A 17,439-nucleotide genomic window follows, 5' to 3' on the forward strand; every position below is an offset into this window, starting at 1 on the left:
AGATAGGGATTTTATCAACATACTCCGGACATAAGTACTAACAACACTACTGACGTCCAGGCGGCTCGCCAACAACTAATAAGTATTACAGAGGGATACATCCAGACGAATCCCGAATAGCATTGCAGATGGATACACCAAGATGGCTTCGGAACAGCAACTAGTCTCGCATTCCCCAGACTCTCGTCCTCGCTCGAGACTGCCTCAAACCTCGCATTCCCCAGACTCTCGTCCTCGCTCGAGACTGCCTCAAACGAGGCAGTCTCGAGCGAGGACGAGAGTCTGGGGAATGCGAGACTAAACAGCAACTCCTTATTCTCGATGGCTACATCCAGATGACTTCCGAACATCTACTCGGTATAACAGAGAGGAACAGATATATAACATTTAGACGGGTTCCGAACAGATACCCGGTATTACTGAGGGATACATCTTTGGTGTTCATAACGACGTTTCATGCTTCTACACACACTTTCTCTCTTTTTCTTATTCTTAAGATTAAGCAAATTCCGTTTATAACGCTAACGTGATTCTGATATATAGGTATTATTTCCATTTCGTCATCGTCAACCTCCCCGTAGTCGTTGTCTTCCTGTTTGAACAAAATTATACACTGATTACGATTAGATTGTTTTATCATCATGTCTGATATACCGTCAGTACAGTGATAAGTCGGTCTTACAGATCTAGTGTTATTACCGACCTGTAGCTACTGATATCATTACTATTATATACTGTTAGCCTGGAACTATCCGGGAAATATGACAGCAGTATTTCAGTTCGTCCTCCTATCCATACTGTTTCACGGCATCAGTTCAGGTAAGTTGTGTCTCCTCCCCTATATTTTCTTACCCATATTTCTATCCTATTTTCTCTTTCCCGTAATTCTATCCTATATTATCTTACCCGTAATTCTATCCTATATTCTCTTACCCGTAATTCTATCCTATATTATCTTACTCGTAATTCTATCCTGTATTCTCTTACCCGTAATTCTACCCTATATTATCTTACCCGTAATTCTATCCAATATTCTCTTACCCGTAATTCTATCCTATATTCTCTTACCCGTAATTCTATCCTATATTCTCTTACCCGTAATTCTATCCTATATTATCTTACTCGTAATTCTATCCTGTATTCTCTTACCCGTAATCCTACCCTATATTCTCTTATACGCAATTCTATCCTATATTCTCTTACCCGTAATTCTACCCTATATTCTCTTACCCGTAATCCTACCCTATATTCTCTTATACGCAATTCTATCCTATATTCTCTTACTCGTAATTCTATCCTATATTATCTTATCCATAATTCTATCCTATATTCTCTTACCCGTAATTCTATCCTATATTCTCTTACCCGTAATTCTATCCTATATTCTCTTACCCGTAATTCTACCCTATATTCTCTTACCCGTAATTCTATCCTATATTATCTTACTCGTAATTCTATCCTGTATTCTCTTACCCGTAATTCTATCCTATATTCTCTTACTCGTAATTCTATCCTATATTCTCTTATCCGTAATTCTATCCTATATTCTCTTACCCGTAATTCTATCCTATATTCTCTCACCCGTAATTCTATCCTATATTCTCTTTCCCGTAATTCTATCCTATATCCTCTTACCCGTAATTCTATCCTATATCCTCTTACCCGTAATTCTATCTTATATTCTCTTACCCGTAATTCTATCTGAATCCCCGTCCGGTTGGTAGCCTGACCTACCACTGTATAACAAATCTGAATTCTAATTTGATCAGGAGTAAGGTGAAGAAATAGACATATAAATATGTAAATACGTAGTGTGGGGAAATTGAAACCAATACCGATATATTTTTGAACATAGTGTTTGACCTGTGATACAGAGCCGTTGGAATCAAACCAATACCGATAGTAACATCGTGTTTAACCTGTAATACAGAGCCGGGGAAACTATCATTTGCGTCCTACTATGGCGACCACATGGTCTTACAGCGTGCCCCACAGCGAGCAGTGGTGTGGGGGTACGCCTCTCGACTTTTTGGGTCAGTCACCCTGACTGTGACGGGGGCGGGTACCGGCGGGGGTACATATACCTCACGTGTGTCCCCTCACCCAGACGTTGGCGGGACGTGGAGCGTCACTCTCCGGCCTGTTAACGACACCAAACCTTACACTATCAAGTTAACCGACACGAGGAATACAGAAGAACTCAGCGATGTCTTGTTTGGAGATGTCTGGCTCTGCTCGGGACAAAGCAACATGCAGTTCACTGTGAATATGGTAGGTAGAATTCACTAACTGTGAATATGGTAGGCAGAATTCACTAACTATGAATATGGTAGGCAGAATTCACTAACTATGAATATGGTAGGCAGAATTCACTAACTGAGAATATGGTATGTAGACTTCACTAGTATTCTCTTAGTTCTGTTTAAATACTTTTTGGTATAATGGAAAACATTAGTGGATGCTACCGAAGACTGAACTTTCATTTTTTTTTTATGAATTGTTTTCCTAGTAAGGTGAACATTTTTGTATTTGTGTTTAGTAGCTTGAAATATATTCAACTCAATAGAGAAGTAAGCTGCAAAAGCTACAATAACCACCTGTTTATTTTGTTTGCCCTTGGTTGACGCGTATTAACTGTGACCTTGACCTGTCGATACAGTCCTACAACGCGTCAGTACAACTGGAGGATGTTGCTAACTACACAAGCGTCCGGGTATTTACGGCACGAGAAGCCACGTCAAGTGTCGCCCTTCGGGACTTGAAAGCCGTACTGGAGCCTTGGTCCATCCCAAGTAAAGGTTAGTTACATGTATAAAGGTGAATACTAAGAATACAATAAATGTACATGTAGCACCTCATGTTTTATAAGGATGACATTTTCTATCAGATGTACGACACCGGGTCAATTTCTTAGCTCCAGTTATGTTACTCGCACTTGGAATCATGGTGTCGAAACCGGGGAATTCTGAAACAATACAAGTTCCTTTATAGATTCGTTTGGTATGTATACGGCTTTTATAAGCTCGTCAGATCTGCCATTCAGCGATCATTTAAATGTACACACAATGCGTTTACCTTGATTAATCAGAAAGTAAATCGCTGTGTCCTAGGTGATCGCCTGTATAATTTATAACCCTCTAACATGTCGTAAGTGATGTCCTGTATAATTTATTACCCTCTAACATGTCCTAAGTGATCGCCTGTATAATGTATTACCCTCTAACATGTCCTAAATGATGTCCTGTATAATTTATTACCCTCTAACATGTCCTTAGTGATGTCCTGTATAATTTATTACCCACTAAGATGTCCTAAGTGATGTCCTGTATAATTTATTACCCTCTAACATGTCCTAAGTGATGTCCTATATAATTTATTACCCTCTAACATGTCCTAAGTGATGTCCTGTATAATTTATTACCCTCTAACATGTCCTAAGTGATGTCCTGTATAATTTATTACCCTCTAACATGTCCTCAGTGATGTCCTATATAATTTATTACCCTCTAACATGTCCTAAGTGATGTCCTGTATAATTTATTACCCACTAACATGTCCTAAGTGATGTCCTGTATAATTTATTACCCTCTAACATGTTCTCAGTGATGTCCTATATAATTTATTACCCTCTAACATGTCCTAAGTGATGTCCTGTATAATTTATTACCCTCTAACATGTCCTAAGTGATGTACTGTATAATTTATTACCCTCTAACATGTCCTAAGTGATGTCAGGTATAATTTATTACCCTCTAACATGTCCTAAGTGGTGTCCTGTATAATTTATTACCCACTAACATGTCCTAAGTGATGTCCTGTATAATGTATTACCCTCTAACATGTCCTCAGTGATGTCCTGTATAATGTATTACCCTCTAACATGTCCTAAGTGATGTCCTGTATAATTTATTACCCACTAACATGTCCTCAGTGATGTCCTATATAATTTATTACCCTCTAACATGTCCTAAGTGATGTCCTGTATAATTTATTACCCTCTAACATGTCCTAAGTGATGTCCTGTATAATTTATTACCCACTAACATGTCCTAAGTGATGTCCTGTATAATTTATTACCCACTAACATATCCTAAGTGATCACATGTATAATTTATTACCCACTAACATGTCCTAAGTGATGTCCTGTATAATTTATTACCCTCTAACATGTCCTAAGTGATGTCAGGTATAACTTATTACCCACTAACATGTCCTAAGTGATCGCCTGTATAATTTATTACCCTCTAACATGTCCTAAGTGATCGTCCTGTATAATGTATTACCCTCTAACATGTCCTAAGTGATGTCCTATATAATTTATTACCCTCTAACATGTCCTAAGTGATGTCCTGTATAATTTATTACCCACTAACATGTCCTAAGTGATGTCCTGTATAATTTATTACCCACTAACATATCCTAAGTGATCACATGTATAATTTATTACCCACTAACATGTCCTAAGTGATGTCCTGTATAATTTATTACCCTCTAACATGTCCTAAGTGATGTCCTGTATAATTTATTACCCACTAACATGTCCTAAGTGATCGCCTGTATAATTTATTACCCTCTAACATGTCCTAAGTGATCGTCTGTATAATGTATTACCCTCTAACATGTCCTAAGTGATGTCCTATATAATTTATTACCCTCTAACATGTCCTAAGTGATGTCCTATATAATGTATTACCCTCTAACATGTCCTAAGTGATGTCCTGTATAATGTATTACCCTCTAACATGTCCTAAGTGATGTCCTATATAATCTATTACCCTCTAACATGTCATAAGTGATCGCCTGTATAATTTATTACCCTCTAACATGTCCTAAAGTGATGTCCTGTATAATTTATTACCCTCTAACATGTCCTAAGTGATGTCCTGTATAATTTATTACCCTCTAACATGTCCTTAGTGATGTCCTGTATAATTTATTACCCTCTAACATGTCCTAAGTGATGTCCTGTATAATTTATTACCCTCTAACATGTCCTAAGTGATGTCCTGTATAATGTATTACCCTCTAACATGTCCTCAGTGATGTCCTGTATAATTTATTACCCTCTTACATGTCCTAAGTGATGTCCTGTATAATGTATTACCCTCTAACATGTCCTAAATGATGTCCTGTATAATTTATTACCGTCTAACATGTCCTCAGTGATGTCCTATATAATTTATTACCCACTAACATGTCCTAAGTGATCGCCTGTATAATTTATTACCCTCTAACATGTCATAAGTGATGTCCTGTATAATTTATTACCCTCTAACATGTCCTCAATGATGTCCTATATAATTTATTACCCACTAACATGTCCTAAGTGATCGTCTGTATAATGTATTACCCTCTAACATGTCCTAAGTGATGTCCTGTATAATTTATTACCCACTAACATGTCCTAAGTGATGTCCTGTATAATTTATTACCCTCTAACATGTCCTAAGTGATGTCCTGTATAATTTATTACCCTCTAACATGTCCTAAGTGATGTCCTGTATAATGTATTACCCTCTAACATGTCCTAAGTGATGTCCTGTATAATTTATTACCCTCTAACATGTCCTAAATGATGTCCTGTATAATTTATTACCGTCTAACATGTCCTCAGTGATGTCCTATATAATTTATTTCCCACTAACATGTCCTAAGTGATCGCCTGTATAATGTATTACCCTCTAACATGTCCTAAGTGATGTCCTGTATAATTTATTACCCTCTAACATGTCCTCAGTGATGTCCTATATAATTTATTACCCACTAACATGTCCTAAGTGATCGTCTGTATAATGTATTACCCTCTAACATGTCCTAAGTGATGTCCTGTATAATTTATTACCCACTAACATGTCCTAAGTGATGTCCTGTATAATTTATTACCCTCTAACATGTCCTAAGTGATGTCCGGTATAATTTATTACCCACTAACATGTCCTAAGTGATGTCCTGTATAATTTATTACCCACTAACATGTCCTAAGTGATCGCCTGTATAATTTATTACCCACTAACATGTCCTAAGTGATGTCCTGTATAACTTATTACCCACTAACATGTCCTAAGTGATCGCCTGTATAATGTATTACCCTCTAACATGTCCTAAGTGATGTCCTGTATAATTTATTACCCTCTAACATGTCCTAAGTGATGTCCTGTATAATTTATTACCCACTAACATGTCCTAAGTGATGTCCTGTATAATTTTTTACCCTCTAACATGTCCTAAGTGATCGCCTGTATAATTTATTACCCTCTAACATGTCCTCAGTGATGTCCTATATAATTTATTACCCACTAACATGTCCTAAGTGATCGTCTGTATAATGTATTACCCTCTAACATGTCCTAAGTGATGTCCTGTATAATTTATTACCCACTAACATGTCCTAAGTGATGTCCTGTATAATTTATTACCCTCTAACATGTCCTAAGTGATGTCCTGTATAATGTATTACCCACTAACATGTCCTAAGTGATGTCCTGTATAATTTATTACCCACTAACATGTCCTAAGTGATGTCCTGTATAATTTATTGCCCACTAACATGTCCTAAGTGATGTCCTGTATAATTTATTACCCTCTAACATGTCCTAAGTGATCGCCTGTATAATTTATTACCCTCTAACATGTCCTAAGTGATGTCCTGTATAATGTATTACCCTCTAACATGTCCTAAGTGATGTACTGTATGATTTATTACCCTCTAACATGTCCTAAGTGATGTCCTATATAATGTATTACCCACTAACATGTCCTCAGTGATGTCCTGTATAATTTATTACCCTCTAACATGTCCTAAGTGATGTCCTTTATAATTTATTACCCTCTAACATGTCCTGAGTGATGTCCTGTATAATTTGTTACCCTCTAACATGTCCTAAGTGATGTCCTGTATAATTTATTACCCACTAACATGTCCTAAGTGATGTCCTGTTTAATTTATTACCCTCTAACATGTCCTAAGTGATGTCAGGTATAACTTATTACCCACTAACATGTCCTAAGTGATGTCCTGTATAATTTATTACCCACTAACATGTCCTAAGTGATGTCCTTTATAACTTATTACCCACTAACATGTCCTAAGTGATCGCCTGTATAATTTATTACCCTCTAACATGACCTAAGTGATGTCCTGTATAATTTATTACCCTCTAACATGTCCTAAGTGATAACCTGTATAATTTATTACCCTCTAACATATCCTAAGTGATCGCTTGTATAATTTATTACCCTCTAACATGTCCTAAGTGATGTCCTGTATAATGTATTACCCTCTAACATGTCCTAAGTGATGTCCTGTATAATTTATTACCCTCTAACATGTCCTAAGTGATGTCATGTATAATTTATTACCCTCTAACATGTCCTAAGTGATCGCCTGTATAATTTATTACCCTCTAACATGTCCTAAGTGATGTCCTATATAATATATTACCCTCTAACATGTTCTAAGTGATGTCCTGTATAATTTATTACCCACTAACATGTCCTAAGTGATGTCCTGTATAATTTATTACCCTCTAACATGTCCTAAGTGATATCCTGTATAATTTATTACCCTCTAACATATCCTAAGTGATCGCCTGTATAATTTATTACCCTCTAACATGTCCTAAGTGATGTCCTGTATAATGTATTACCCTCTAACATGTCCTAAGTGATGTCCTATATAATGTATTACCCTCTAACATGTCCTAAGTGATGTACTGTATGATTTATTACCCTCTAACATGTCCTAAGTGATGTCCTATATAATGTATTACCCACTAACATGTCCTCAGTGATGTCCTGTATAATTTATTACCCTCTAACATGTCCTAAGTGATCGCCTGTATAATTTATTACCCTCTAACATGTCCTAAGTGATCGTCTGTATAATGTATTACCCTCTAACATGTCCTAAGTGATGTCCTATATAATTTATTACCCTCTAACATGTCCTAAGTGATGTCCTATATAATGTATTACCCTCTAACATGTCCTAAGTGATGTCCTGTATAATGTATTACCCTCTAACATGTCCTAAGTGATGTCCTATATAATCTATTACCCTCTAACATGTCATAAGTGATCGCCTGTATAATTTATTACCCTCTAACATGTCCTAAATGATGTCCTGTATAATTTATTACCCTCTAACATGTCCTAAGTGATGTCCTGTATAATTTATTACCCTCTAACATGTCCTTAGTGATGTCCTGTATAATTTATTACCCTCTAACATGTCCTAAGTGATGTCCTGTATAATTTATTACCCTCTAACATGTCCTAAGTGATGTCCTGTATAATGTATTACCCTCTAACATGTCCTCAGTGATGTCCTGTATAATTTATTACCCTCTTACATGTCCTAAGTGATGTCCTGTATAATGTATTACCCTCTAACATGTCCTAAATGATGTCCTGTATAATTTATTACCGTCTAACATGTCCTCAGTGATGTCCTATATAATTTATTACCCACTAACATGTCCTAAGTGATCGCCTGTATAATTTATTACCCTCTAACATGTCATAAGTGATGTCCTGTATAATTTATTACCCTCTAACATGTCCTCAATGATGTCCTATATAATTTATTACCCACTAACATGTCCTAAGTGATCGTCTGTATAATGTATTACCCTCTAACATGTCCTAAGTGATGTCCTGTATAATTTATTACCCACTAACATGTCCTAAGTGATGTCCTGTATAATTTATTACCCTCTAACATGTCCTAAGTGATGTCCTGTATAATTTATTACCCTCTAACATGTCCTAAGTGATGTCCTGTATAATGTATTGCCCTCTAACATGTCCTAAGTGATGTCCTGTATAATTTATTACCCTCTAACATGTCCTAAATGATGTCCTGTATAATTTATTACCGTCTAACATGTCCTCAGTGATGTCCTATATAATTTATTTCCCACTAACATGTCCTAAGTGATCGCCTGTATAATGTATTACCCTCTAACATGTCCTAAGTGATGTCCTGTATAATTTATTACCCTCTAACATGTCCTCAGTGATGTCCTATATAATTTATTACCCACTAACATGTCCTAAGTGATCGTCTGTATAATGTATTACCCTCTAACATGTCCTAAGTGATGTCCTGTATAATTTATTACCCACTAACATGTCCTAAGTGATGTCCTGTATAATTTATTACCCTCTAACATGTCCTAAGTGATGTCCTGTATAATTTATTACCCACTAACATGTCCTAAGTGATGTCCTGTATAATTTATTACCCACTAACATGTCCTAAGTGATCGCCTGTATAATTTATTACCCACTAACATGTCCTAAGTGATGTCCTGTATAACTTATTACCCACTAACATGTCCTAAGTGATCGCCTGTATAATGTATTACCCTCTAACATGTCCTAAGTGATGTCCTGTATAATTTATTACCCTCTAACATGTCCTAAGTGATGTCCTGTATAATTTATTACCCACTAACATGTCCTAAGTGATGTCCTGTATAATTTTTTACCCTCTAACATGTCCTAAGTGATCGCCTGTATAATTTATTACCCTCTAACATGTCCTCAGTGATGTCCTATATAATTTATTACCCACTAACATGTCCTAAGTGATCGTCTGTATAATGTATTACCCTCTAACATGTCCTAAGTGATGTACTGTATGATTTATTACCCTCTAACATGTCCTAAGTGATGTCCTATATAATGTATTACCCACTAACATGTCCTCAGTGATGTCCTGTATAATTTATTACCCTCTAACATGTCCTAAGTGATGTCCTTTATAATTTATTACCCTCTAACATGTCCTGAGTGATGTCCTGTATAATTTGTTACCCTCTAACATGTCCTAAGTGATGTCCTGTATAATTTATTACCCACTAACATGTCCTAAGTGATGTCCTGTTTAATTTATTACCCTCTAACATGTCCTAAGTGATGTCAGGTATAACTTATTACCCACTAACATGTCCTAAGTGATGTCCTGTATAATTTATTACCCACTAACATGTCCTAAGTGATGTCCTTTATAACTTATTACCCACTAACATGTCCTAAGTGATCGCCTGTATAATTTATTACCCTCTAACATGACCTAAGTGATGTCCTGTATAATTTATTACCCTCTAACATGTCCTAAGTGATAACCTGTATAATTTATTACCCTCTAACATATCCTAAGTGATCGCTTGTATAATTTATTACCCTCTAACATGTCCTAAGTGATGTCCTGTATAATTTATTACCCTCTAACATGTCCTAAGTGATGTCATGTATAATTTATTACCCTCTAACATGTCCTAAGTGATCGCCTGTATAATTTATTACCCTCTAACATGTCCTAAGTGATGTCCTATATAATATATTACCCTCTAACATGTTCTAAGTGATGTCCTGTATAATTTATTACCCACTAACATGTCCTAAGTGATGTCCTGTATAATTTATTACCCTCTAACATGTCCTAAGTGATATCCTGTATAATTTATTACCCTCTAACATATCCTAAGTGATCGCCTGTATAATTTATTACCCTCTAACATGTCCTAAGTGATGTCCTGTATAATGTATTACCCTCTAACATGTCCTAAGTGATGTCCTATATAATGTATTACCCTCTAACATGTCCTAAGTGATGTACTGTATGATTTATTACCCTCTAACATGTCCTAAGTGATGTCCTATATAATGTATTACCCACTAACATGTCCTCAGTGATGTCCTGTATAATTTATTACCCTCTAACATGTCCTAAGTGATCGCCTGTATAATTTATTACCCTCTAACATGTCCTAAGTGATGTCCTATATAATATATTACCCTCTAACATGTCCTAAGTGATGTCCTGTATAATTTATTACCCTCTAACATGTCCTAAGTGATCGCCTGTATAATTTATTACCCTCTAACATGTCCTAAGTGATGTCCTGTATAATTTATTACCCTCTAACATGTCCTAAGTGATCGCCTGTATAATTTATTACCCACTAACATGTCCTAAGTGATGTCCTGTATAATGTATTACCCCCTAACAGCGTCCCTGGACGGTACAGAATTTACCTACTTCTCGGACCTGTGTTGGCTTTACGGTAGATATCTTCACGACCATCTCTACTACCCCATTGGTCTAATTGACACCACGTGGGGAGGGACAGCTATTGAGCAATGGTCGTCTTCGACAGTACTGAAGAAATGCAACGTCACACCCAAGTAAGATAGATTCCGAATGATATAAGATTCCGAATGATATAAGATTCCGAATGATATACCCGTATATCTCATTACATTGTGTGCTAAAACACACGTTGTTGTACTTGTACATGACACCTTAGCTATTCTCTTACCTTGTCTTCTTGAGTTCCCTCACATGCACATGCCACATGATCTCGAGTTTGCATTTCAAAGGATCAACAGTGTCGACAGTATTGCAATATACTTGCGGGCTTCACTTTTTGTCATCTACTTCATATAATGAAAAGATCTATAAAAAGATGCCAAACTACAGTATTAATTTTACACTTTTCAGACCGCTTCACGACTCTGAACTTTGGAACGCGATGGTCAGTCCATTCTCTAGCATGTCGCTGTTTGGCGTTATCTGGTACCAAGGTCTGTATATCATAGTGGACAGGTCATCCGTCTAATCGTCTCATAATCTTCACTAACAATCAAGCTGTCTATTAATCTACCTTCTCAACAGCTGTGTGAAGTTAGCTCAACATACGACATTCAACAGGCAAAATTTTTGTGTTTTCATTGGCCAAAGAGAGAACTTTTGAATGTTCAGCGGCTCGCAGGGTGACATGTTGAATGTCGCGCTGCAGAATGTTCAAAATCTTAATATCGATCGTATCTCATAATGTTGAGCAGCTGAACATTCAAAAACTGAATGTTGAATGTGGTATATCGAGCTGCACATCATTCAAAAACTGAATGTTGAATGTCGTATATCGAGCCGCTGAACATTAAAAAGTTCCCTCGTTGGTTAATGAAAACACACAAGATGATCATTTGTTTGGATGTTAAATGTCGCTTGTCATATGTTAAGCTAACTTCACACCGCTCTTTTAAATAATGATTGAACTTACGAATTTTGATTTTCATTTTGTTTTAATAATTTTCTGAGTTGATGTTAAACAAAAAGTAAGAAACATTTTCAAATATTGTTAAATTTCAAACTGAATACATAGATAAAACAGTAAGTAGCCAAGTCTAACTATATATAGTAACGGGTTGAATATCAGGGGAATCGAACGCGGCGGAACCCAGTACATACAACTGTACATTCCCGGGGATGATCGAGGATTGGCGCACGCATTTCTCGTCCAACAGCGACACCAGGCCAGACTTTCCCTTCGGCTTTGTACAGGTAAAACATTCCCTTCCTCTAGATCAGACATTCGTTAGACTTTATACCGGTATAAGTGGTTCCAGATTAAAGGTAACTGTATAAGTGGTTCCTGATCCTGTTATAAATGGTTCCTGATATAAATGGTTCCTGACTGATGATGTCTCTCATTCTTTATTGTCAACTTAAGCTTGGCGCCTTCCGGAATGACTCTAGTATCACCACTGGATTCCCCGACATTCGGTGGCACCAGACTGCTGATATTGGGTATGTTCCGAACAACCGGATGCCAAACACATTCATGGCGGTGGCGATGGACCTTCCCGACTTCAAGTCTCCCTGGGGAAGGTAAGTATGTTGTAACAATGTGGCGACGGACCTACCCGACTTCAAGTCTCTCTGGGGGAGGTAAGTATGTTGTTACAATGTGCCCCCCGTTTTATTGCTCTATCCTTTCCTGGGACACGTGTGTTCTGTGTAGAACCTGTTTTATTGCTCTATCCTTTCCTGGGACACGTGTGTTCTGTGTAGAACCTGTTTTGTTGTCATATCCTTTCCTCTGACACGTGTGTTCTGTGTATTACTTGTCCCCTCATTGTAATGTCTGTTACAGTATCCATCCTCGGGATAAAGACACAGTGGCCCGACGGCTGGTGATGGCGGCCTTGTCGGTCGCCTACAACTTGACACTGGGGCAGATCCAAGGGCCATTCCCGGAATCTTTCCAGGTTGATAGCGCCTATATGACGCTCTACGTTCGGTATGCCGACGGGAATTTGGCTCCAATCAGATCAAATAAAGGTTTCGAGGTGAGGAAACAGATTTTGTCGACTTAGTGCGTCTGATGAATTCGGTAGAATCCCAAACTGGGATAGTGTTAAGTTCCAGGATGGCGGCCCAATTTGGAATGTTCCATTGGAACTGACTGTACCACCCATATTCTTTTCTTTGAAATCAAATATTGGAATTCTAGGTTGTTTACAATGTTTACGATGTATTATCTTTATCCGTCAATACATACTTTTTGACATATCATACCTGAATGCCAAAAACTCATTAAAACCTTCAAATTTCACTCATAGTATAAGGAAATCAAAAGATAATGAAAAGCAGCTGGTACATGTATCTCCAAAAAGTACTGCTTCTAATTTAAAATCAGTCACTTTACTAGTTTTATTGAATATTCTCGTTTTCAAATTTTGCCAAATTTGGAAGGATTGTGGGTATTCCCAAAAAAACATGTTCTATGGTTTCAGTTTCAGTATCACAGGTATTACAAATGTTATTGTCCGAGACATTTATAGTTTTTAAGCAATTAAATTTAGAGGGAGAATGCGGTGTTGTAGCACGTATTAAAACCATTGTATTTTTGTATCTTTGGTAGTTTGAAAGGGGATATTATATAAATTTTTTCCATTCTATATCATTAAAGGTATCATGCTGTTATCTTACATACATGTCCTTTCATCCTTTATCATTATTTAATGAAATAGAAATATGACTTGGTACAAATGGTCTTTCTATCGTATTTTCTGCCATTTAGAACACATCTAAATCTTTATACCCTTGTTCGGTGGACCGACATATACTTTGATAAAGCAAATAGTTTTACCATGTGGTTTGTAAGTTTCGCATATCTCCACTTTTTTAAAATTCCGCATTCCTTGCTAATCTATAAGCGTACTTTTCTTCACTTTGTAGGTAATCTGTTCACCATATGACAAATACATCAACTCTCACCACGTTCACGACGGCGCCGACTGGTCGTCCGTACCGATTATCCAATCGGATGACACGTCTCTTACTCTCGACCTCCAACAGGCATGCGCAAACCAAACTGTGGCGGGGGTGCGTTATGCTTGGCGGGAATCTCCGTGTGATTACAAGGCCTGCGCCATATACTCCCGTTATAGTGACCTCCCAGCCCCACCGTATTATGTTGTGGGAGATCTGCCTTAGGGTGTGGTGATGAGGACCCCATTAATCTAAGAGAACTGGTTCATTCGGTCATGACTTCGACTCTGTTGCATTTTCATCACTCCATGACCTCGATAGTTAGACACGTGAGTTTCCTTGCAACTGTACTGAACTTGGGAAACGAACAGAACGTGCAATATATTGATGAGAAAGCGGACGAGCTGTTGTTATTTCAGTCTCTAGATTAGGATGTGAAAAGTTTACAAACTTATGGATTTTATGGTTTCCATTTTTTAAACTTTTATAAGTCTATATGAAACAGGTCTTCATAATAATATTCGTAATACAAGATAAACCAGTTGTTATAACCACAGGCGCATGCATAGAAAATGTTATTTTCATGTTTTTTGACAGTGGTATGTGTAATCTATTAAGCTGAAGGTTGGCAACAACGCCACGAGCGAAACGGCACCCCATCTCACTTCAACCGACTAAAAAACACATTGATTCAAACTGACACGGCGCACACTATATGCGACCGTCATCAGAAAACATTCATCTTTAACCTACCGTACCACTCAATACGAATTGTTACATCCAAAACACAATAATCCGTGAAAACATCGCCGAATTCCTCGCTCAGAACGCCATTTCTCAAACGGCTCCCTGAGCCTGTCCAGATTCTTCATTTACATACGGGGTTGAAAGGTCATGCGATTATATAATCGACTGTCACCAGGTGCACTTTTTGGGGTCATCTCCGCATACTTTATTTTACAGGTGCATGCACAGGACGTCGTTTGCGATATCACGGACTAATAAGATAGCATGTTTTAATGCCATGCAGTGATGAGATCGTCCTTTCCTTTTCTTTAACTGCATCATTTCGGTAGTTGCTGAACTTCGTTTTCAATCAAAAAGATTGCATATAACGGTGCTCAATAACTTGTTCAAGACAGGGCCGTGACATTATGCCCCTGTCACACTTTACCGGATTGGGCCACCGGACGTGAAACGGATAACATTTTGGATATCCGGTGATGTTCGTCAATATCCGTTTTATGTCCGTTTCATGTCAGGTGATGTACGGTGCGTCCGGTGGTATCCGTTGGAAAGTTTTGTGCATGCACACAACTTGAAACGGACAGTAACGGATACGAATATTCGTTGGCTGTCCTGTGCATGTCCGTTTTGTCCTGTATATATCCTGTCATTGTTCGTTTATATGCGGTAGGTGTACGGGGAGCATGCGTTACCCAGTCCGTTGATGGAACTTGAACGCATACGCCACGCATTAACCGAACCTTCAGCGGACACATAACGAACACATAACGGACAAACACAGGATGCTTGCAGGATTAACACCGGACACGACGAATAGACAAACGGTTTTTGAAAACGGATAACACGCACAGAACGGATGAATACAGAATACCTACAGGATACCTACAGGGGGAGGAACTGTCTACCGACAGAAACTGATTAATTATCGCAGGCATATAAAAAGGTTCTTGGAAGCTTTCAAATTAGATTCACAGACAGTTGTCAGCATGGAATGTCAGACTAAAGTTTCTGTGCAGTTTAGGGCCTTGCTGCAGGTAGAAATGCATATGAACAATGTTCAGATGGACCTTCACCAGTACCTTTCCCACAGGAGAAGAAGGCACCACAGGCAACAGCGAAGACGTTATTGGTCGAGGTCATGGCATTTTGGCGAGGCAGTCAGCACTGTAACTTTTTGACAACTGATCGCCGGAGAAATGCATATATCTTGTTTTTTTCTGCACGCGCGCGTTAATGTCCGTTAAGTGTTCGGTTTGTCCGGAATGCATCCTGTACACGTCCTGATTCACCAGTTCATGTTCGTTTGTTGTTCGTTACTCATTCGGAGACACCCGGTTGGTAGTACGGTAGCCGTACGTTACATGTTCGTTATTGGTACGTTTTATCCGTTCCATATTCGGTGCAAGTACGTCGTCAGTTTGGATTTTTCTACCGGACTGACAACTTTGCCACCGTATACCACCGGATAACAAAAATTTCTATCCGTTGATGTCCGGTACACCAATCCGGTCAAGTGTGACAGGGGCATAATATTATACGTATACCATGAACAAGCAGAATCAGTTGGAATTTTTCGAATTTAAAATTTTGATGGGGTAATAGCTGATAGTTGTTTGATATTTTGATTTTTTATTGTATTTGCCATCTATTAAGGGCTATGCCAATCTTCAATTTTTAAAAAATGGACCCCTACATGACTAGTTGAAAATGTATATACCACACACAATACCGATAAGAATAAGAGGTTGTTCTGGGTATTCTGGCGTTAGCCCTAAAATACTATAAAAGTCTGGCATTGACACAAAATAACCACTACTTCCCCCTCAAGTATTCTCTTTTCTTTCTCATTTTAATTCAGTTTCATAATTCTGTAAGCACTTCAGCCAGCTTGATTATTATTAGAGTAGCTTACACACTCAATTAATCAGGTAATTCATCAATAACTTAAATTTTATATATGCGAGCGATGTAAAGTGGAATAAATGGATAATGAGTATTACAAAGAATACCTTTTACAATGCGTTAAACTCTTTGACATTGTCACTGGCGGATTTAAAGCCCCCCCCCCCCCCCCCCCCCCCCCCCCCCCCCTAAAAAACCTTGTCAAGGTAAGGGTATCTTAAAAAACGAATTCCCGTTTCAATCAGCGAAATTTCAATTTCAAAAATATTTTATTGTTAATACATTTTAACAAAGTACATTAATTACAGTCATTAAATGAGTATTTACAAAAGAATCAGACAACAGGCTATGCCTATATCAGTCTTCTTCTATTCCGGTAGAGATGTACATTTCTAACTATAACCTAATTCAGCTTTCACACACACGCACACCCACTTACACACTTTTATATGTAATTCCCATTGAGAATATTGTTAATATACAGTTAACATATTTTTCATTATTAATATACAAATATCATATTATATCATATATGTGTATTTTTCACGAGTAAGTACAGAAACGCTTTGATAATCTTATATAAGAATCAACATTTATAAGGATGGTATTATTTAAATGGTCAGAATCATTATTGATACCATATAATAGGCAGTGCAAATCTAAGTAGCCTAATAAGTCATGAATACTAAAAATGTAATGTCTAATATTATCATACAAAGGACATT

General features: G+C 37.5%; 1 protein-coding gene across 1 annotated transcript; it reads left to right on the plus strand.

The window, feature by feature from the left end:
* The first annotated feature begins 300 nt into the window (after positions 1-300).
* LOC117328290 (sialate O-acetylesterase-like) lies at positions 301-14,749 on the plus strand. The gene is made up of 9 exons (XM_033885810.1): positions 301-819; positions 1,931-2,271; positions 2,660-2,798; positions 11,019-11,193; positions 11,510-11,592; positions 12,228-12,352; positions 12,522-12,679; positions 12,945-13,140; positions 14,033-14,749. Exons 1-9 carry the CDS (start codon positions 762-764, stop codon positions 14,288-14,290), a joined length of 1,533 nt encoding a protein of 510 aa, XP_033741701.1. The 5' UTR covers positions 301-761; the 3' UTR covers positions 14,291-14,749.
* Positions 14,750-17,439: the final 2,690 nt, after the last annotated feature.

The sequence above is a fragment of the Pecten maximus genome, chromosome 5, assembly GCF_902652985.1.
Source record: "Pecten maximus chromosome 5, xPecMax1.1, whole genome shotgun sequence".
In the NCBI taxonomy this organism is placed as follows: Eukaryota; Metazoa; Mollusca; class Bivalvia; order Pectinida; family Pectinidae; genus Pecten; species Pecten maximus.